The 22,865-nt window shown below is 32.3% G+C and overlaps 6 protein-coding genes and 1 non-coding gene across 11 annotated transcripts in view; 2 read left to right on the forward strand and 5 right to left on the reverse strand.

Moving 5' to 3' along the window:
* Positions 1 to 1,083: 1,083 nt before the first annotated feature.
* Positions 1,084 to 4,200, reverse strand: LOC127070762 (protein l(2)37Cc). Of its 2 annotated transcripts, none has more exons than XM_051009176.1 (4): positions 3,785 to 4,200; positions 3,275 to 3,378; positions 2,768 to 3,189; positions 1,084 to 2,678 (listed from the first exon to the last, which is right to left on the reverse strand). In XM_051009176.1, the coding sequence occupies exons 2-4, from the start codon at positions 3,360 to 3,362 to the stop codon at positions 2,370 to 2,372; spliced, it is 819 nt and encodes a 272-aa protein (XP_050865133.1). In that variant the 5' UTR covers positions 3,363 to 3,378; positions 3,785 to 4,200; the 3' UTR covers positions 1,084 to 2,369. The 2 variants fall into 2 exon arrangements, with proteins under 2 accessions (XP_050865133.1, XP_050865134.1); XM_051009177.1 differs by lacking the exon at positions 3,785 to 4,200 and adding an exon at positions 3,670 to 3,692.
* Trnan-guu (transfer RNA asparagine (anticodon GUU)) lies at positions 4,093 to 4,166 on the reverse strand. The gene has a single exon. It is a non-coding gene; the product is annotated as a tRNA-Asn (tRNA).
* A 151-nt stretch (positions 4,201 to 4,351) lies between the features above and the next one.
* On the reverse strand, positions 4,352 to 10,641 carry LOC127070756 (uncharacterized). Its single transcript, XM_051009162.1, has 16 exons — positions 10,516 to 10,641; positions 10,158 to 10,196; positions 9,731 to 10,029; positions 9,502 to 9,645; positions 9,260 to 9,436; positions 9,030 to 9,172; positions 8,577 to 8,951; positions 8,172 to 8,500; positions 7,469 to 8,088; positions 6,480 to 7,372; positions 6,268 to 6,397; positions 5,957 to 6,193; positions 5,525 to 5,875; positions 5,184 to 5,463; positions 4,783 to 5,077; positions 4,352 to 4,694 (listed from the first exon to the last, which is right to left on the reverse strand). Exons 1-16 carry the CDS (start codon positions 10,541 to 10,543, stop codon positions 4,505 to 4,507), a joined length of 4,530 nt encoding a protein of 1,509 aa, XP_050865119.1. The 5' UTR covers positions 10,544 to 10,641; the 3' UTR covers positions 4,352 to 4,504.
* Positions 10,642 to 11,578: 937 nt separating this feature from the next.
* On the reverse strand, positions 11,579 to 13,720 carry LOC127070731 (inosine triphosphate pyrophosphatase). The gene is made up of 2 exons (XM_051012976.1): positions 13,533 to 13,720; positions 11,579 to 13,271 (listed from the first exon to the last, which is right to left on the reverse strand). Exon 2 carries the CDS (start codon positions 13,268 to 13,270, stop codon positions 12,704 to 12,706), a length of 567 nt encoding a protein of 188 aa, XP_050868933.1. The 5' UTR covers position 13,271; positions 13,533 to 13,720; the 3' UTR covers positions 11,579 to 12,703.
* A 136-nt stretch (positions 13,721 to 13,856) lies between these two features.
* On the reverse strand, positions 13,857 to 19,009 carry LOC127061349 (dosage compensation regulator). Of its 2 annotated transcripts, XM_050992480.1 has the most exons (9): positions 18,797 to 19,009; positions 18,221 to 18,722; positions 17,710 to 17,756; positions 17,379 to 17,620; positions 15,645 to 17,301; positions 15,202 to 15,569; positions 14,837 to 15,106; positions 14,526 to 14,771; positions 13,857 to 14,442 (listed from the first exon to the last, which is right to left on the reverse strand). In XM_050992480.1, the coding sequence occupies exons 1-9, from the start codon at positions 18,873 to 18,875 to the stop codon at positions 14,131 to 14,133; spliced, it is 3,723 nt and encodes a 1,240-aa protein (XP_050848437.1). In that variant the 5' UTR covers positions 18,876 to 19,009; the 3' UTR covers positions 13,857 to 14,130. The 2 variants fall into 2 exon arrangements, with proteins under 2 accessions (XP_050848437.1, XP_050856997.1); XM_051001040.1 differs by lacking the exon at positions 18,797 to 19,009 and having other exon boundaries at positions 17,878 to 18,363.
* A 262-nt stretch (positions 19,010 to 19,271) lies between these two features.
* On the forward strand, positions 19,272 to 21,187 carry LOC127069115 (probable deoxyhypusine synthase). Its single transcript, XM_051005831.1, has 7 exons — positions 19,272 to 19,655; positions 19,742 to 20,016; positions 20,111 to 20,329; positions 20,410 to 20,602; positions 20,677 to 20,780; positions 20,837 to 20,962; positions 21,051 to 21,187. The coding sequence occupies exons 1-7, from the start codon at positions 19,547 to 19,549 to the stop codon at positions 21,147 to 21,149; spliced, it is 1,125 nt and encodes a 374-aa protein (XP_050861788.1). The 5' UTR covers positions 19,272 to 19,546; the 3' UTR covers positions 21,150 to 21,187.
* Positions 21,188 to 21,450: 263 nt separating this feature from the next.
* LOC127069094 (ecdysone-induced protein 78C) overlaps positions 21,451 to 22,865 on the forward strand; it is a 78,546-nt gene continuing 77,131 nt past the window's right edge. For 2 of the 3 annotated variants that reach the window (XM_051005794.1, XM_051005811.1), the window contains exon 1: positions 21,935 to 21,997. Coding sequence is in view for 1 of the 3 variants with exons in the window: in XM_051005818.1 (XP_050861775.1) it covers positions 21,909 to 21,997 (89 nt within the window). In the remaining 2 variants the exon portion in view is untranslated. Of the gene's footprint in view, positions 21,998 to 22,865 lie in introns of all 3 variants that reach the window. The other variant, XM_051005818.1, reaches the window with a different exon arrangement.

The following is a 22,865-nucleotide window of genomic DNA, read 5'->3' on the forward strand; positions in this document are numbered from 1 at the left end:
TAATAAAATATGACGTCTTAAATCTCATTTGTTTCTCCTCCCTTTTTTCTTTTTTTTTTCGTATGAAATCATTTTTATTTCGAAGATTAAAACTGTTTGATTAGAATCGACGTATCAATCAATAGTTGTACTATATAACATTTATAACAGATGAGATATTATTAAATGTGATGGTCCTTGATCGTACGTCAGAATAATTAGCAATTGAAAATAAACAAAACTGTGTCCTACTTCCCTTTGACCGATCATCTCTATTCGGATTTATATATAAATATCGTTGAGGGTAAGAATTTTTCTTTCGTCGCAACGTCGAGATTATAATCGGAGTGTTGCATCCAACTCTCTTAATACGCGAAACCAGGACGCGATCTAGGGCAGCTTTCGAACGAGACGACTACGTTTTGTGCCTCGTGAAATATATATATATATATATATATATATATATATATATATATATGCATATATATCTCCAGAAAAGCGTCTTGGCAAGGGATTTCGCGCAGAGGGGTCGACTGTTTGCGCCTCTCGACAAATAAGGGGAAGTCGTTATCCCGTGGATGGGAGGAGTAATTAACTGCTTCTACCTCCTTTCTGCCGGTTCCACCCGCTCCCAGCATCCTTCCTTTCCGGTTTCTACTCGAAGGAGTAGACTTAAGGAGGACCGCTTAGGCTTTCACGGTGTCGTGTCTTCATTATTCACGCTAATCTGCTTTCGTCTTGTGCCGCTACCACACCGATCTCTCCTTCTCCATCTTTCTCCTTTCCTATTGACTCATGAAAATCAGGTAACAATTTCACCGAGGCAAAGGATCAAAGGCAAGCGAGATTTTCAACAACATTCTCGTTCTTGCTACGACGCTACGCAACCTCCGTCCTCATCCTCTTGTCTTTCGAATTCTATGGGCTTGAGATATCGATCGTATTCGAACATAAGATGTTTCAATTCGAAAGGCTATTATTAAATTTCACGAAGATGCTTTTAAATACGACGAAGAAATAATTGTAATGACTATACGAGAGTTATGATACAATATTTTTCATCATACTACTTTGTCGATAACAATCAAGAAAAAAATATCCACGTAAATTTCATATCTTTTCTCATATTTGTTGAATATTTTATATACAGAAGCTTATGTACGTTACGATATACGGTAAATTTCCTTGGATATGACTCGAATTTTTACCGAAGACCACCTGTGTAAGGTACCCCGCGGTGATCGGCAAATTGTGATGGATTGTTTTCTCTGTTAACAGGTTCTGCCGACAGACGCGAGACGAAAGCACACCGACTGAGATAATCTCTCATCAATTTCGGCTGCTTGATTGATCATCGTGATTCGCTGCACGACCGGTCGCAATAAGCGATCAAAGAACAACGGTGCACGACCTTCTCGACGTGTAAAAGAATTCTAACTTTATGATCTTAAGAGAAGAAATATTTAATTGGAGATGAAGCATTCGATGAACCTTGTAATTAAAGAGATATCATATTGAATGTGAGAAAGGCAATAAGATTTTTGAGAATGAACGCTTCGTATGAAAACTATATAATAAATATCAAAATTATCTCAAAGGAATATTTCAGTATTATAACAATAATATAAGAGCGTGATATTCATTAACAAGTGTATAATTTTTTATACGCAATTATTATTTTATCAACATGCTCTTAGGTTTTATTCAAAAGTGGCAAATTGAAAATGACTTGTTTATGTAGATCTTATGCCAAATTAGTTTTTAACAGTGTGCATATTGCTGTGTTATTAGTCCTGTTTCATTCATTATTCACAATACTTTTGAATATACAAATACAACAAAATTCGAGAATTGCTAAAACTATGAAAAATATTTATGTAAAGATGCTATCAGTATCCAAGAGTTATCTTTAAATAATCGATGAATATCAAAACTATGAAAAAATAGTCGATTCAAGATAATATCATTCTTGTAATTCTAATGTGATTCGTATTTTTTAAATAACGAAAAAATATTTCTTTGCTACGAATAATTTTTTTGTACTATTTCCTATTATTTAAAATAAAGTAATAGTTACCCAAATATGATAGGCCAGATTATTAATTCGATACAGAAAGATTTTTTTGGAAGATATTTACAATATTCGATAAAAGGAATAGGAGTATATATAATTATAAAAAAAAGAAACAATACAAATTGCAAAATAACTAAAGTATTATGAAATTCTATATATTCCTGCTATGCAACACTTGCAAGGAATTTTTTGCCACATTCAAATACGTTATCAACACCAAAATGCCTTTCTTTACGATGTAAATGCTTAACTTATACATATATATGTATAGATATATATATATATATATATATACTGCTCATTTCATACTTTCTCTTTACTGTGGTAAGTTCAGCAGTACATTTTGTCCAGATGGTAAATACGTTATTTGTCGAGAGTTTGCTAAATTAAATGCGATATCTTCGGCAGCTTCGATTCTTCTAAGTTCAACAAGACCATCGCCAGCATTTCCAAGAGATTCTGCTATTAAACTAGCAGCTTGAGCATCACCTTCAGCCGTAATAATAGCTGCCTTCTTTTGTTGTTCAGCTCTTTCTACTAAGAAACGAGCTTTCTCTGCTTCTTGTTGGGCGACTTGCTTCAATTCTACAGCATGTGTAAATTCTTTTCCAAAAGTTAAATGTGTCTGGAAAAATTACAAATTTATGAAAGTTTAACAAATGCAAAACTATTCTTTTATTTATTCTGATGACAAACACATGATAAATTACTTACGATGGATATATCGTCTAAAATAAGACCAAACTGAGAAGCTCTTTCAGTTAAATCTTCGCTAACTTTTTGAGAGACTAATTCACGTTGAGTAATCAATTCTCCAGCATCAAACTGTGCAACAACAGCTTTCAAAACTTCAGTTGTAATAGATGGTAGTACTCTTTCATCATAATCAAAACCCAGAACAGTGTATATTTTAGGTAACGAATCAGGTACTGGTCTAAAGAGAATACGAAGTGTAATGTTCACATTTTGTAAATCCTTGCTCCCGGTAACAACAGGAACGTTTCGTGGTCTTGAACGTATATCAAAGACAATAGGTTTTTGTACCCAAGGAATTAAAAAATGTGTTCCTTCTCCTACCACAAGACTTTTGATACCAGCAAATCTGTCGAAAATAACTGCTCTATGTCCTCCATCGACTGAAAAACCAAATACAAATACCATCTTTATAATATTGTTTATTAAAAAGTATAATTAACAGTAAAAAAGAAAATGTTTACTAACCATTATACAATGCAGTGCTAACAGCGGTACCAACAAGACTCATTCCTAATCCTAATTGACCTAGTCGGTTGAAGAACTGTGATGCCATTTTTTATACAAAATATCTGGAATCAAACATTATAACCTTAAAGTAATTTTACTTTGTTCCTGTACAATGTTCTGATGTAATACTAAAAGTATCGACCGCAACGAACTCTATATTATTGAATCTAACCTAAAATAATTCTTATCGGATCGATTTCAAGTACCAATGAAATATTTACTAAAAAGATGTAAACGACAATAAAAAAGATTTCTCTCATATAATTTATATTCACATTCAATTTATATCCTATATAACACATGTACATATATAAATGTACGTATAAAAAAATTACAACGAATGTTTAACCTACCGGTTCATGCAACTAAAAATTTTAGATATATAATTCATTGATCATTTCAAAATTGACAAAGTTTTTAATATAAATAATATTAAAGAAATCTTATACCGGTGTTGGTAGTACTTACGTAATAAACGATGTCTTTCTAGTTCGAATTAATCACTTTTCTCCTCGTGCGGCGTACATGCGCTGATAAAGAAAAATGGATCCTATACGAGAAGGGGACACGAGAAACCGACTACAGCGCCATTCTTCATCGTGGCGGAAATTAAATACATTACAATATAACCAGTCAATGAAAAATATCTAAAATTGCACAAATCTTCTTTCTTGTTTAATATAATATAATTTTATGTGAAATAATTAATATAATTTTATATTTTTTGGATAAATATAATAAAGCATATAAAAAAACAAAACAAAAAAAGGATTAACCGCCCCCGGGTGGGCTCGAACCACCAACCTCTCGGTTAACAGCCGAACGCGCTAGCCAATTGCGCCACGGAGGCAGTTACGATGCGCGCTTTTATTAATTTATATTATAACTAAGATATATTATATATTTATTATTTTTTATTCTATGTTAATTCTCGAATTTTAGAAAGAAGATTCAATAATTTTTTAGATATATCATACATCTACGTTCTATTTAATTGATATTCAGAAATGTATTAATTAAATTGGAAATTAAACATTATATTAATGAAATAAAAACTTAATTTATTCTCTTCTATTAACTTCTTATTATTCTAATATTTTTTCTTTAAATTCATTCGTGAGTAAACAGGTAAAGCAAATTTTATAGAACATACATTATCGCTAATCAAGATACATTATGTTTTACTGTTCAAAGAACAGCGGTACTATAGACTTTAGGAAGTTTCTCTTTATGCGTATTATCTAGGTGTCCACACATGCCGGTGAAATGACCCTGAAGCGAAGTATCCAAAATAATAGTCATGCTGTTGGGAGTGCACAATATTGTAATTGGTACATGCTCAGAATGTACGATTACATGTTCGTTATTGTTGGTGACCCTATGACAGAAAGAAATAAATTAAAATTATAATTAAAACACAAATAAATGTTCCGATAAAATTATTTGTAATATATAGAAAAACTTACTTGAAGACATGATTACTGTACTCATTAGGAGGCTCTACTACACCCTTTTCAAATGGCTTGACCACTACAGTACCATTAATCATGATCAATGGTTCGTTTTCGTTTGGAACAACCTCAAGTATGTGTTCTCCAACAATGATTTTAGTAATCACATTGTTTTGAACAACCTTTACGAAAACTGCGAAAGTTTTATGTACAGAATCGCCAGATACCAAAACCCATTGATCAGGTAACGTGTAAGGTATGAAGCTATTATCGGCCGTAAGCAAGACTTGAGGATATACAGTGCATATTTCTGTAAAAAAGAAAAAATTTTGTGTGAATAAAGCTCCATATACTGTCGTTATAAATAATAATTAAATATAAAATAATATATATATGTATATTAAAAATAATCGTACTTAATTGTTCGTTATATAATTTTTGCAAGAAATCCATTGAGAAGTGAGTATTGTCCATCAATATGTTCCAGAATTTATTACCAAATGGTACTTCAGTAATGTCGTAACTGTGATTTGGTGTAACAACAGATACGTCCATGTTCTCAGTTCCTACTGGATATTCGACGATTACTTTTACGCTGTTAGGTTCGACATTTGTGGTATAACTTATTTGAGGTAAGAAAGCAGCTCGAATTATATCCTCAAGCATGACTACTTTGGATGCTATGCTTTGAGGAACCTGAAATGGACAATTTTATTCATTCCGAATAATAACTTAAAAAATATATATAGCAATTTACCTTTTTATAAACAATATTCGTGGTATATTTTCTCATAGTCGAGTAAAGAATAGTTTCATATAAACAGTTCAAAGTCTTAGGAATGTATCCTTGCTGAGTGGTGAAGAGTTGGTTTTGTATGTCTTTAACGCAAAGACCATGTACGCTATCGTGAGACATCTGTTTCTTCTGTTCCTCGCTCATTTCACCCTTTACCATCATCGTTATTACCATATCGTCGCGAACGCATTTGTCGTCATCAGTCATACCCATGGTAAAGGAAACTTTAGTATTGGTTTCTTCTTTCACTGTGTTCAATTTCAAATAATCGGCAGTGAACACCGGATAATTTTTCTGTCCATCTATGCAAATCTAATGAGTCAAATATTTCTTATTTAAAATATCTGTATACATATATTTATCGTAATATAAACGTAATATAAAATCAAGTACTTTGAGCTTCTTCTCCCCTGGCGTGGTTCGAGTAATTTGTACTTTAAGATTGTTATTAATATGAGCTGGACTAGATTCAACGTTAACGTTAAGGTCCCACGAACGAGTAGTCGTATTGGTGGAAGCTGCTATTACATCGAGGGTACCATGGACGTTTATTCTTTTGCTGCTAAGAAAACTCATTTTATCAATCACGTGATCTAAATCTTTAACGTTAACGCGCAAGTTAACAACAACCTGTAATGAAGATAAATAATAAGCATGTAAGCTAATCGAAAGAAAATGTGAAGTTACAATTTGCGTCTACTTACGCTCGAAGTTGGATATACGATACTAGGTTCAATCCTGATCAGAGATCCACAGCTTCCTATTTCAGGAGAAATGAAATTAAGCCATGATTGTTGGCGAACTCCCATGACGAATTGGACAAGCTTGCTATTCCTAAATTATCGATAATAATTATTGAATATTTATTAAAGAAAGGTTTCTATTCATAAAAATATTCTCTGATAACTTTACCAACCAAGTATTTTTGTTTTCCGATGAGAATGCTTGCATCCATTCGATCTTATTAGTAGTAGGTGTAACATTACTCTCGCAATCGAAAATCGACGTGAAGAATTGAAGACCAGAGTCCTCAGAATTGTAAGAACTCTTATAGCTTTTTTGATATTTTTCACCTAAAGTGACTACTTCGTAATGCTGGCAAGTTGCACAACTTTTCTTCAATTCATCTGTTTCATCTTCGGTAATAGTAACATAATTCTTCGCGTAACTTACTATTCCAGAATTCGAATATTTGCTCACTGGTAGTCTTTGGAAGGTAAGTTTGAGATTGGACGTTTTGTGATTGTAAACAATATTCATGTCAGTGGGTAAAGCGACATCAGCAGAGGTAACTCTGCGAATGGAATGCCAAACATCAACGATCGGATTATAGATCGACATAGCGTATTCACCGTGTTTCCACAAACGAGTATCAAGTTTGAGATCCATATTTAGAGGTACTTTATCTTCGGTAGGAACAGTATTCAATTTTGCAGATGCCAGAACTGGTACTTTCGTAGTAAGTACAGCTTGAAGACCCATGTCGGTAGGTACATACATTTCGTAAAACGTGTCGTATACGACACCCTGTACATTGATATTAGCATTGGAAATAATATTCTTCCAATCTTTGACTTTATCCAAGATTGTCATCCAATTATTTTTATCCAAGTGAATAGTTTGGACTACTTGATCGTTTACTGTTATGGCAAGATCCACGTAAATATTTTCATTAACTGGCATGTCCTGGACTATCTTCTTAAAAATCTTCATAACATTTTCATCCTTAATGATTTCCATAATGTTGCCTACCAATTGTTTCTTAATCATGTTTATGATTTCATCCATACCATTGACGCTCCAATAAATCTATACAAACAAAATTCACATATATAATAAATTAAATTGTTGATAACAATGATGAAATATTAAATGTTATATGTAGAGTTTAAACATAATACTTACTCCCAGAATAGGGACACGTTTGCGTGCGGTCATATAAGAATATTGGACGGAACCAACATGTGGTACTCCTGTAATTTCGTTGAGGATAAGAGAAGTTTTTACGGTTTCGCCAAATTCATACTTGGGATCAACATAATCCACGAGATAATTAGCAGAAAGAGGAGCATGAACTAATCTCATTCTAGTAAAGCGTAGAATCTTCCTAGCCATTTCTCGAACTGGACGAAGACAAGGATCGACGGAATTTGATAAACCTTTGATGGTCGTCACATGGTAATTGTAAAGATGTTCGTTCTTCTCATAAACCATAAACCAATAAATATTCATGATACGTCCCATATGTGGCAATTGATTAATTAAAATATTGTAAGCAGCAATTCTGATGGTCAACGGTAAGTTGGTGTCCGCGAGAATAGGCCAAAGTAAGTTGTAACCATAATGGGGATCATTCAGGATCGTTTTCTCAATAGCCCAAATAGCTGCTGTGCGTATATGATAAGGTTTCTCGGAGATGACTTCATCGCCACGGATTATGGGTTCCAGAATTGGATGAACATATTTAAGTTGTACGTTCCTCATAGCCATCAAGTAAACCATTTTCATGTAATACGTTGTTTCGTCTATAAAATTCGCATATTCATTAATATAATATTTATATCTCTAAAATATAACGAAGAAATGTATTTTGAAAGTATCTTCTTACTCTTAATATGTTCGTAAAAGTTATTTTTAAGATATTTATCTATTTGCGAATTGTAGATTATTATTTTGTCCTTGAAAGTTTTGTGAATCAATCTGGAGAAACATAATATGCCAGCGACTCTAACGTCCATATTTATATCGGGCTTAACTTCGATGAGATCTTCCATATCCGCAAGAAGTTGTTCGTTTGGTGATTTCACGTACATTGGCAATTTATGGAGCATCATAATGGCGTCGAGATCAGATACTTTTTGTTGGTAGATAACATTTTTTGCGAAAATGCAACTGTCGGCTGTACCAACGGTTGGAACAATTTGAAGAAAGATGTTTCTAAAGAAAAAGGAAACGTTTTAATAATTATTAAAGACAAAGATCATTTGTAGAAACATCAAAATCAAATGCGCACCTGACGGTAACATCTTTTGGAGTCTTTGAATATTGTATCGTATGAAATACTTCTTCGAGCGATTTAAGATCCATACTCGCCATCGTATGATGAATTCTGTTGATCGTTTGACCATGTTTCCAATCAGGTTCTTTCGTCTCTATATGATTTTCTTCGAGATAATCTGATGCTTCGATCAACATTTTCTTCAATTTTGCAATGAGTGATTCAGAATTAAATTTACGCCTTTCTTGAATAAGATCTTGATTAGTAATTATATCCGAATTCTCTGAAAGTTTGAAGGTAACGTCGCGTACAAGAGAAATTTTTTGGAAATCAACAACAGGCAAAACTATTTGTGTTATAGGCACGACATTCTCCAGAATCAAAGTTTGACTGCAAGAAGAAAAAAAAATAAATCATTTCGCGTTAGAAAATAGATCATTGAAAGAACGAACATTACAGGATAATTACTTGTTCAATAGGTAATGAGCTTCAGATCTAGCTTGCCAAGGGAAATAGTTTATGACACCATGGCCAATTAATTTAGTTATAATTATTTCCTGTCCTTGATTTATTATCTCGAAAACTCTTCGGCTTGCTGTAGTCATAGCGTTCTGTTGTAAATAATATTGAATTTAGAGCAAAATAAAATTTTGAATGAAGAGGAAAAAACATGTATCCTTATAACGAGTTTAATTTACCTCCGATTCGACGTAACATTTATCGCATTCTACTTGATCGACAACTTTTTGAACGAAGTTGGTACAATTCATTGGCTCGTAAAACTTCGTGACGACGAAAACATTATTGGATTGAGGATTCTGCTGATCTTTCGGATTGACATTGTAGACAACTTCACAGTTACCATGAATGGTATTCTAGTGGTAACAACCAAAGAGAACATTAATCGCTATACGGGATGTCCCCGTCAGTCGTTACCTACCTCAGGTGTTACGAAAGAGTGTGACTTCACGGGTTGCGTCTGTAGTTGTAAAGATGAAAGGTCTAGTTGAAGTATCGAAGCTATAGATTGCTTTATATTTTTCGACCATCTTGGTTCTTCATCTTGGAACTTCACTCCTTGGAACTAAAAAATAAAGCTTTAGTCTTAATATGACAAACATAAAAAAAAAGTTAATTTTTACGAAATTTATTTTGCAATTTAATAATACCTTGCCGTTCTCATCGTACACCACCAAAAATGGTTTTTCAAGCGCCTTAGCAGATTCAACGATCGGATGGAAATTAACAACCTTCTGATAATGAATTGACATGCCATTATGCAGACCAATTTTAGAGTTACGTAGTGTTACATAGTATGCATTTTTCAGTGTTGGATCACTAATGTCATGTTTTATATAAAGGACACTTTCCAGGCCAAATTGAGATGCGTATGGTGCCAGTTCTATAGTTCCTGCCTTTATGTCACCATAGTATTTATAAACCAAGGTTTTTCCACGAGGAAAATGTGCTACGAAATGCAATAGAAACTGATTAAAGAACACGACGATCGTATTAAAATATCTTATACGTCTTATATATATTTTAAAAATTAAAATAATTATTAAAAATTAAAAATGTATATGAAATAAAATATACCTGGTATCGCACTTGCTGCAGCGATGAACACCAGCAAGGCTGTGGAAATGAAATATTTGATAAATATCTATCATTTTTTATTTCGCCATAATGAATAGATATTACATCACGATAAAACCTCAATTAAATCATATTAACAAAATTTATGTATAGAAGGATGAAAATATTCTACGTCGATTCTTAATTCCATCATTCAAATTTAACTCCGTTCATTTTAAACTCCAATAAATCAATTCATATTACAATCAATGCACTGATCGAATTTTTGGTATTTAATTATTATTTCTCGCATTTGAAAAATTTCCATTTTTTTCGTAATAACTTTCCATACTTTTTCCAATTCCTAAAATTGACTTACCGGTGAGCACATTCGTAGCAAGACCCATTGCTCCAGACTGGTAAAATATATCAACGCATTCTCTCTTTTATAAGGCGAAAAACAACAAGTTCTGCCGGTAAAATGCACTCGATAACCCCACACCAAAGGGTGTTACACGCAAACCATGCCGTTTGTAATCAACGTATTAAAGATAACCCTCGTTTATACGTATCGTTTTATCTGTTTGCTTTTTGCATACGTAAAAGACTGATAACAATGAAAAATCATCAATTCATATTTATAATGTCAAAGAATCATGCACACTTCCTCAGAAAAAAATAAGTATTAGTATTTCCCGGTTTCTAAATATATATGACAGTATATTTATGATTTTGCGGTTTTTCCGGATTACCAACGTCTATAAAACATAGATTAAATAAATAAATATATATATATATGTATATATGTATGAGGAAAGATGTATGAATGCAGCATTGGTAATACCATTAGTAAAATTAATACTTGGAAAAATGAATAATCGTGGTATGGAATAATTAATGAATCATCATCATTATATATATAATAATAAATAAATAATATATAAATATTGTATCTATATAATATATAATAAATATATACGTTTTATATATTATACATACGTTTTATACATATAATCTATCGAAAAGATAGTCATCTAAAACTTTTATTTTTTATTGTCTGTATATATATATATATATATATATATATATATATATATATATATATATATATATATATATGTATATGAAATAGGTAAGGAAATATATAGGATCAGATTTGACATGGAATATATAAAAAAAATTTTCTTGTAATATTTAGATTACAAGAAATAAAAATTACGTAAATTTCCAGAATATAGTTATAGAGTTCCTGTAGAACTATAAAGTTAGTGCAATAAACTTATCTTAAATATAGTAATTATAAAAATAGTAATCGCAAATAACGATTGATTTTATCTTTTATGTTCAATACAACGGAGAAAAAAGTAATAAAAATTATTATCGATAATGATTTATGTTTTCTAGAGATCAAGGTCGCAGAAAGGAAGTTCTTATACTTTTAAATGCTTTTATTAATAATTTATTAATATTTTAGCGATTACAAAAACGAAATCATAAATAATATGATTAAATTTAGAATATATATGACATGTGTTATGCCGAATATATGTGATCAGGTGTGATATGTGATCAGGAATATATGTGATCAGGTGATATCAAATTTAATTTCTTCGTTATATCGCACAAAGAATATGAACAAAGAATATGTGTTAAGAATTACATCGACTTATCGAGATAGAAGGAATAACAATATGGAAAGTTTAATACTTAGTCAGTCTACGCTATAATATTCGGTTGTTATATATATACATATGTATATATATGTACAAAATACTGATTATTATACGAGACTTACCGATAACCTTAGGATGAAACAATTATTGATTTCTTCTAGTAAATGTCTACTATATTTAATAAATTATTTCACATAGAGATTATTAATTAAAAATCTTTAATCATTTTGTGGGATTTTTAATTTATATTTAGATACAATATTTACAAAATTTAAAGACCTGTGATTAATACCAATTAACTTGGAACATTTCTTGATATTACTTACATATAACGAATTGACAAAAACGAGATTACGTGTTTACCAATTTAATAATGATCGATAATTCATTTTTTGTTCATAAACAATAATGTAAGTATTATAAATTTCGCATAAATTTGATAATTGGTTTTAAATGAATGAAACTGATTATTTTTTCATTTATCTGTATATATAGACCCGTATATATATATATATATATATATATATATATATATATATGTACCTCTTACTTTATTCTTTTAGATATAAAAATCAAATTAAACCTTAGATATACTTTTCCCAAAAAATCAGTTTTGTTTTCTATCCACGATATATGATATCTTATTTATAACGGGTATTTACATTTTAAAAATATGATTAAATTCTTAATTTTATTGCATCATTCGATGTTTTAATGTAAAAATGAATACATTATACAAACTATATTGTAAGAAATTAAATATCTAAGATACGATCTATGCTACAGCGTGTACGTACATATAACTTTATTTTTTCATCATTGTTATTTTTATGCGATTTTTTATAAATAAGAGATGATTTATAAATATCTTATATATTTCGTTTATTGATAAATTTAAGATTGATTTACAAAATAAGTTTTTAATTTTTCTAAAGCCTTGCTACGATGCGAGATATTATTTTTAACTTCCTTAGGTAATTCGGCGTATGTTTTGTCATAATTTAAAGGTTGGAAACAAGGATCCCAGCCAAAATCTCTTGGACCTCGTGGATCGACGATGGTACCTGAAACTCGACCTTGAAAAAGAAGTACTGGACTGTCATCTTCGTCTTCGCAATAAGCGAACGTACAAACAGCCTCAGCACTTTTGTCTTCCCAACCATGAAGCATTCTATATAATCCTTCCGGTCCTAATTTTTCCAGAAACCATTTTATATATGGTCCTGGAAGTCCTTTCATCGCATTAAAACAGAGACAAGTATCTTCAATGATTACCGGACCTTTAATGATCTTCGCTGCTTCGCGACATTTATTTCGACAAATATCATCGATCTCGCCTTGATATTCTGGAAGATCTATTTTTTTGCTCGTTATCTCACGAGGAAAATTTTTTCCCAATATGGCGATAAATTCTTCCAACTTTTTAACATTTCCCGTCACGAAAACGATCGGCTTGGCCATTCTAAAAAAAAAAAAAAATCACGATTAATTCTTTCGCTTTTTGTATAAATCACGTTAGGTATTTTAAGCGTTTAAAAATTTTCGCGCGCTTTTCATTCTGAACACGTGACACGTAAATCGAGAAAAAAACGGATCGATTAACTTGTCATGAAAGAAAAGAAACAATAAATTTGTAAAGTAAAGTTAATTCGATAATTTTTGAACATTAAAAGATCCGATAGATGATAGTTAGAAAATTTAGATAAATATTTAAATTACTTACATTAATAATTATCTATTTCGTTCGGCACGGCGTACGTAAACACCTATATCTACAAGGAGGCCATATTGTTTCTGATCATGGTTACCACACTCTTAATCGTAAAAAATCGAGTTGAAATATTTCGAGTCACGATTAGTCGAGGTAAATATATCATGAACTTTGTCTTTTTATTTAATCTATTAATTAAAAGTATTTTTAACGTCAATATTTTCTTCTTTTTGTAAATACTGCACTTTGCACAGCTTTACAATATCTCTGAATATTTTATGTATTATCGTCCTTTGTTATGATCAACACATGCATAAGACATATTTAAAATGACTGTTTTTGTTTTTCGTGCAAATTTTATTTTATTTAAAGTTTTATTATGATGTTAATTAAAGTAGTATATTCAACATCAGAATAGTGACAGCAATAAAAGAAATATATAGTGCATACATAACTCAATTATCATTAATTAATCTATTATACTGAATGCAATAGACAAGTACTGTGACAAGTATCACTTACTTGTCGTTTTGTTCTTTAACACTCGTGTATACGTGAAAAATGAAATTACATGAAACATTAAATTACATCAAGTCTACTAGTATAATAATTAATATCTTCCACGAAATCTTCCTCTACCACCACCCCAATTTCCACCTCTTCCAAATCGACCACCCATTCCAAATCCGCTACTAAATCCACTAGAATTTCCACCAAAATTATTTCCTCTGTAACTTCCCGAAGGTCTACGAAATCCGCCATTTCCTCGCATCATTTTCAATGGAGTTGCTTCATCTCTAGCAAAACCGGGAGTAGGATGACCTCTCGGAGATCTACGCGATTGAAATCCACTGCTACTGATTTGATCTAACTCGTATCTACAAGCGTTCATACCGCAGAGCGATTTGATAACATTTAAAACCTACAAATCACAAAGAAATTATTTCATTAAATAATATTATTCTTTCTATATCGTATTTATCTAAGGTATTAAAATTAGCTAACCTTTTGCTCTACCGTGCTCAGATCTAAAATCGTTTCTGGATCTTTCGCAGCTCTTATAACGAGACTTTCCAAAGCAGGTCTTAATGCAACGATAGCAGCAGCATGTTGTGGATTCATATCTAAATTAATCCAATTGTCCAATTTTACCAAACCATCCACATATTCCACCTTTCGAGATCCAAATAATAGCAAATGAATCGGTGATACCATGGTCATTTGTTTACAAGACACGGCTCTTGTACGAATCTAGAAATTTGTATTTTGTTAGAACGACCAATTTAACTTGATAAAATTAAACGCAATTAATTTACCTTTTCTCCAAATACAAAAAATGGGAATGGAAAGTTTTGTTCGAAGTTACTACAATTAACGGATGTCTTATGAATAAGAGCAGCTTTTGATTCGGTTGTAAGAACCTTGCGTTTTTCTTTGTGATAACAAACGTTCGGATAAAGTCCCATACATAACAAAGCAGTTATCGTATCGAGTTCAACATCAGCACCCGATTGATAATTTAATAGATTTGGACAAAGCGTTTCTTCTGGGAATCCAGCACTTTGCAAAAGAGCTTGTAACTGATTCTGCATAATAAAGAAAATTAAAACTTTTTAAATTAAAAAGAAAAAGAAACTTTTAAATTGTATGTATTAATAAAGCATATTTTTGTTCGACATACTTTTGCTTCCCATGTCACCCTTAAAGTAGGTAAGCTTAAATTCTTCGAGTCGCAAAACGCTTGTTCTGCGTATTCACCCGAAGCTCTAACATCTTCCCATGCTTGGAAAGCATGTAACATAGCAACGTGATCGCTATATCTTGCGCCTGCAAACCACTTTTGTTGCGTGGTTAGTCGGCGTACGTCAGGAGCCATATTATACACCTCAGGGAATGTAGTACTATTTGCAGCCATCGTGGAAAGTGCATCTCCAACTCGAAACATACATCCCAAAATCATCATTTTTCCTAATCTTGGCTCTATTGGCAAGCGAGCTAAAATCTTACCGAGAGGTGTCAATTCATCATTTTTGTCCAAACATTTCATTTCTAAAATAAGCAAATATAGATTTTACAAATATGAATTTAATAAAGTATAAACAAAGTGATTAAATTTTTCATTACCTCTCAGTACAACTTCAGCTTCGATTACAGCATCTATGGGCGGTGGTTCGATAGCTTTTGATAAAAATTTACCAATACTGCCCAATCTTAATAATTTGATACTTAATGCTAATTCATGCAAAGGTGTTCTGAACATTTCCGGAGTCATATGTTCGTCCATTCTATTATATCTTGCCCTTGAGCAAAGATGAAAACAAAATCCAGGTCTGACACGACCTGCACGTCCTTTACGTTGTTCTAAATTTGTTTTGCTTGCCCATACAGTAGCGTAGTTAGTCATATTATTGTGAGAAGTAAATAATTTCATTTTAGCTTTACACGAGTCTATTACATATACTACATCATTGATAGTAATAGAAGTTTCTGCAATATTTGTAGCCAATATTATTTTTGTCACGCCAGAAGGTACAGGGTCGAATACTTTTCTTTGATCTTCTCTTGGTAATTGCGAATGCAACGGAATAACGATATAACTCATCCCACCGAAAATAGGATGTTGTTGCAAGTGTTTCATCAATGCAAATATCAAATTCCAGCCAGGTAAAAAGATCAGAACTGCACCAAGAATACCTTGTCCCTTAATATATTGTAATAAAGCTTCTATCAATTCGAAACTTATTTCTTTCTCGGTAAGTTGTGCCATGGCATTTTTTGTTTGAATGGAATAATCAGGACTGATAACTTTATTTAAATTTTCTTCGGGTTCTCCGTCCGAAGGTAGATCATCCGAATCACGATTCTTACGTTTCTTTAAATCCATAGGTGGAACGAAATTAGTCAATTGTATACAATCTTCCAAGAAATATTGTTGAACGGGAAATGATCTTCCAGGGATTTCAATTACTGGACAATTATTGAAATATTCACTAAACAACGTCGTGTCAATTGTAGCCGACATAAGAATAATTCTTAGATCGGGATACATGTGTATCATATCGCGCAGAACAACCATGATGAAGTCAGAATTAACATCTCTTTCATGAATTTCGTCTACAATTACGTGCGATACTCCTCGAAGCCCTCCTTCTAATTTTCTTAAGAGTACACCAACAGTACAGAACATTATAGCTCCGTACGGTCTAGGCAAGCATGATTCAAAACGTACGGAATAACCAACCGATTGTCCCAAACTTTCGCATCTTTCGGCTGCGACACGATCTGCCACAGATACTGCTGAAATTCGTCTAGGTTGAGTAATAGCAATGCTGCATAATGCACCTTGACCAGATGCAATATAATCGTCCAAAATGAACTGACAAACTTGAGTCGTCTTTCCGCAGCCTGTGTTTCCACGAATAATAATGACCGGATTATCATTAATAGCATTCATAATTTCGTTTTTCTTTAGAAAGACTGGTAAAGTTGATCTCTCTTTTATACTACTTAGTAATTTAGAATCTTGTTGCAGTCTTTCTCGTTGCTCATGCATTAATTCCTCTGATAATCTATCCAAAGACATTGTTGCCATGGGGCCTTCGTCAATGTTACATCCAGTCCATGGATTCCAATTTTGTTGTGGAGGAGACCAACTAACTACACCTGCAGGTTGTGGCACAGATGATATGAAATCATCTAGAATTTGATTTGTTAACAGTGAAACTCCTACGCTTGCATGAGAATGTGAAGAAGTATGTTGCGTTGGATTTTTTTTTACATTCTATAGTAACAAATAAATTAAATTAGTATAAATTTATTACTAATTGATATAGTCAAAAATGATCATTTATATTATACCTCTGTGTGCTTAACTTCAATAGGTTTTATTTCCAAGCTTCTTAATAGATCATGAATTTGAGATTCCAGTTCTGGTGAGATTTTAACTGGATAAGGCTTTATTTGTTCTGCATCTTTATTTTTTTTTAAAGTACCACTAAATGCTTCAATGACACCAAGATGATATAATTGTCGAACAATAGACAAGGCACAGCTTTTTGATGCAGTTTGTTTGTTAGATCCTGTTTCACGGCCAGTAACATCTGAAATTTTCGTAATTATATGTAATGAAAATTTATTTCACATTTGATTATGAATATAAGCAATTAATTAACTAAGATATATAACTTACTTCGTCCAAGTTGTTTTACATAAAATGTCATTTCTGCCATGAAACTCCTTGAAAAGATATTCTTTATGTAAAATATATAATACATATCCAAATAAAAAGTATTCTACATATTTTTATTACAAGCAATAAATTTGAGAAAGGTTGTTATGCAAATTATTGAGAACTTACCATTTGAAATTACCCAAGACCACTTTGGAATACGATGGATCACATTTTATGAAGTATTTGCACCAAAACCATTATTGAATCGTTTCAATAAAAGTTTTGGTTATACCATCACCTGCCATCTGTGCACAAGAGAGTTTTATATTTTCCTCTTGTACCAGCTTTAGAGATAACTTTAATTATGTAATCCAAAATGGCCTTGATCATGTTCAAATGGTATAAAATACATTAAATCCATATTGGGATGTAATTAAACTTGGTTTCTAAGCAGGATTTTGGATATTATCAGAGCACCAGAGGTCCAATCCAACTTGAAACTAAAGGGCTCTGATGGGATGTTTCATACCTCGTATGATCTGGACCCACTGGGGTATATTTATAATCTGCATTAATTTTGTTAGTTTGCATAAACTGATGCAGTTTTGATTTAGCATTTTCTATAGTCCAATTTCCATGAATTCCAGAATTGACATCAACATCCTCTGCGTCTTCTACCTTCTTTTGATCGGCCAACCTATCTATATACGTATAGTTACTTTGACCATGTTCGTTATATGGTCGATATGCTTGGCCTATATCGTTAGGACCCATTCCATCTTGAAAAACTGATTTTATTGGAGGTAACGGTTCCAATTTGATATGATCTGGCCCTAATACTGGTGGCATTAAATTAGATGTATCTTTAGGAACATCATTTTGATTGACATGTCCTGCACGAACTAAATAATTAACATAATCTCTAGCTGCATTTCCTTGAGCATCTTTTTTATTAGTAGAATTTCCTGCACCAACGTAATCAAAGCCTGGTACACGTAATTCGCACAGGAAACGTTGTCTATGTTTCGGGCCTATAAAAGATTGATTGACGAAATCTCTGCTAACTGCAGTAATCAGCAATATGCGCAAAAATGGTAGTACTTACCTGTTGGTCTTACATCAAATTGTGGATCTTTCCCATTTTTTCCACACCACTGGTGAAAAAAGGATTTTATATCACCCATTACTGTATATTTTTTTTACGTTTTTTCTTAATGAAAGTAGATAAAAAGTATTATTGAGCTATTATATTATCAAATTACTGTTTCTTGCTTAGCAAATTTTACATCAATAAAATTACCTAGGATGTATAACTTTGAAGAGACGGTATAACAAGTAAATGCGTCGCAGTTGGATTACATGAAGCGCCATCTCGTGACTTAATATCGTTTCATAATAAAAAATATTTTTCGTTAATATTTTAATATTCGTGAATAATAATAAAAAATAAAATATAATTTCTATGTTTTTAATTTTTCAACAAGTACAAAAAATCGATAATGCAAAATAAAATTTTATGTTTTTAAACGAATTACTTTTAGTGTTAGCTGATTGGTTAATCGATATCTTTGATCATAGAAAACATACTATTTTGTACATGGGCAATGTACTTATATACTTATGTGGTTATTTAATTTTTAATTTACAATAATTAACTATTGTAAAACTATTAATTATATATATATGTATGTATGCATGTGTATATACACATACATTTTTATCATTCCGTAAATATAATTAAAATATGACGAAAAGAAATAATGACGCTTATTAAGTAAGGTTATTTTATATGTTGTGTATGTAACTGTGAGGTATTCTTGTTCTATTTCATTTATAAGTACAAATTGTTGTAAGAATGAATAACGTAAACGAAAATGATACTAAAGATAAAGTACCACAACTTGTTAAAGATGCTGTGCTGGTTCACAGTTCTCCTCTTCCAAGTGGTACACCTACAGTAAAAGGTATGTTGTCATATATACTACATTTTTGTAAATAAGAATGTATACGAAAAATTTCAAAAATATTATATTGTGTCTATATCCTTCAGGGTATGATTGGAATCGTGGAATTAATTATCATGCCCTTTTTGAGTCATATAAACATTCTGGTTTTCAAGCAACGAATTTTGGGTTGGCTGTAAATGAAATTAAACGTATGTTGCTTGCAAGAAATATACCTCTTAAAGAGGATCAGATTGATGAGTTGGAAGATGACGAATTTATTAAAAGAAAATCATCGTGTACTATATTCTTAGGATATACATCTAACATGTCTTCTTGTGGTGTTAGAGAAACAATAAGATTTCTTGTGCAGCATAAAATGGTTAGTTGTTGAATATTTATGATATATATATATATATATATTATAATTATGTCTTATATTTTATCAATTGAGTTTAGCCAATTTATTTGTTTAGGTTGATTGTATAGTTACAACAGCAGGTGGAATAGAAGAAGATTTTATTAAGTGTTTAGCACCAACTTATATTGGTGATTTCCACTTAGATGGAAAACATCTTAGAGAAATTGGAATTAATCGAATAGGAAATCTATTAGTTCCTAATGACAATTATTGTATTTTTGAAGATTGGGTAATGCCAATATTAGATGCTATGTTGATTGAACAGAAGGAACAAGTAAAAGATTTATTCTGCAATACTTAATTATGTTATTTCATTGCATTATTTTGCAATTCTTGTTGTAATTTATTTTATAGGGTACTCTATGGACACCATCTAAAATAATAACAAGATTAGGTGAAGAAATTAATAACGAAGAATCGATATATTACTGGGCAGCAAAGAATAAAATTCCAGTTTTTAGTCCAGCTTTAACAGATGGCAGTTTAGGTGACATGATGTATTTTCATTCTTTTAGAAATCCAGGATTAGTAGTAGACATAATTTCAGGTAAATGTTCTTCCTTTATATAAGACACGAACAAGTTTTAAAAATAATTCATATTATTTGTATTACATGTTTAGATCTGAAACGATTAAATACAATGGCTATGAAAGCAGTGAACAGTGGAATGATCATAGTAGGAGGTGGTGTTGTAAAACATCATATTTGTAATGCAAATTTAATGGTGAGTAGAAGGAAATTATTCACAGTAGAATATTATGTAATTATATTCTATTCCAGAGAAATGGTGCTGACTATGCTGTTTTTATAAATACGTCTTCAGAATTCGATGGTAGTGATAGCGGAGCTCGTCCAGACGAGGCAATATCTTGGGGTAAAATTCGAAAAGATGCGGCCCCGGTAAAAGTAAGAAAATATCATCTAATACAAAAAAAAAAGAAAACAACAAACAAATGATTTGATCACATATTTACATTTTTTTTTTTTCTTTCAGATTTACGCTGAGGCAACTTTGGTATTTCCACTCTTAGTTGGTGAAACTTTTGCAAGGCATTATCACTCTTCCAAAGAGAAAACTGTATCCGATGTTTAATGAATAAATGATGTCCTTCTCCTCCTCTAATACACAATGTAATCTTACATATCATTGTTATTTATTAATACGCGATCTCATTATTACGTGATCGAATAACTTTCAAATAAAATCAAGAAATCGCGTTAAAAAAGGAAAATGATTACTTAATCATGCCAGTTTCTACGTTCCTTGTCCTTTTACAAAGAAGCCTATAAACTTTTTTGCCTCTCGTTTAATTGTTTTTATAACACATCTTATTTTCTTAATTTCGTAATACGATATTATAGCTTTGTTATTAACGTACTCTCTAATTTCAGAAAAAGGGTAGAAGAGGATTCTCGAAGAAAGGACGCCTGCGCGTTGCGAATGTTTCCTGCATGGCAGGTGTGTGAGGCGCAGGTTTGCAGGCGCTCGGTAGTAAACCAAAACGGTGGGGGTAACATCATTTGTCAGTTGTTTCCCGTAAGCCCGCGCTCGCGGACGGGCGTGAAACCAACCCCCAACCCCCTCTCATCGAAATCCCCCACAACTTTATGGTTTCTGTTCTCCACGGAATCGTACGTCGAGCGATCGACGAGCTTGACGGATTGGCGATCCTCGGCTCATCATCATCGTCGTCGTCGTCGTCGTCGTCGTCGTCGTCGTCGTCGTCGTCGTCGTCATCGTCGTCGTCGTCGTCGTCGTCGTTGTCGTCGTCGTCCTCGTCGTCGCAACCGTCCTTCTTCAGGTTCCTTAGTTCCATTGGAATTGTATCGAGCGCGATCGTCGGTATGAACAATGATGGACGTGGAGGAGACCAATACTGCCTCCACCGCGAGTTCCTCACCGAGACCTTCCAGTCCTTCGGCAGATTCCACTTTTATCAGGTGAGAATGTAAACGGTCGAATAGTTTGACAAATATAATAAAAAGTTGTCATCGTATTCTTTTCCAGCTAGCACTATGGATTACCTATAATATAATATATTGTTATTTGATCTTTCATCGGAATATAAATAATATGTATATGTTTATGTTTGAAAGAAGTTTTATGTTTTGTATAAGTTCCTGAAAGTTATAAGAAAAGTTTACTAATAAGAAGAATATGTATATACCTACGTATTCTATCGATACTAACGTTCCATTGTCCGATGAGACGCCGTATCTTGTACAAGTAATGATAGCAAATTAGCATCGTTGTACTACTTTATCTAGAAGGTCGAGAAAATACTCCTATCTATAGTTGAAAATTTTATTATGTAGCCGATACTTCCTCATTATTAACGCGAATGTGATAGACTCGCGAAACTTTATAACTTTTGCTTGCTTGGGTATGCGCATACGGCCTTCAAAAGTCACCCTTGCTGGGACGTTGTCGCGAATAGTCAGCCTCGTCGTAGAGTCTCTGGCCGTTTGTAAAGACAAGCGTACCTGCATCGACACATTTAATAATGTAAACTTTAAGAGCATCGTGCCTTACGCCAACCTCCGACCACGTTTTCCATTCCAACAATTTAAAAATGTAAGCTACGAATATGGTTTCACCGGAAGCATCGCTGGAAACGATTTTTCCGGGAGAAAGATTGAATTTTGCTTTTTTTTTTCTTTTTTCCTTAACAAACTGCAAAAATAGAAAATTAGAATCGTGAATGAAATTTTTATTCATTCACATGTACTCTTCGTCGTAATTAGAATTAATTAATCAATATCTTCGATCGAAGATCGACGTTTTTAGAAGTTAAGGATTCTCATAAAT

This window comes from Vespula vulgaris, chromosome 1, assembly GCF_905475345.1.
Source record: "Vespula vulgaris chromosome 1, iyVesVulg1.1, whole genome shotgun sequence".
Lineage (NCBI taxonomy): Eukaryota > Metazoa > Arthropoda > Insecta > Hymenoptera > Vespidae > Vespula > Vespula vulgaris.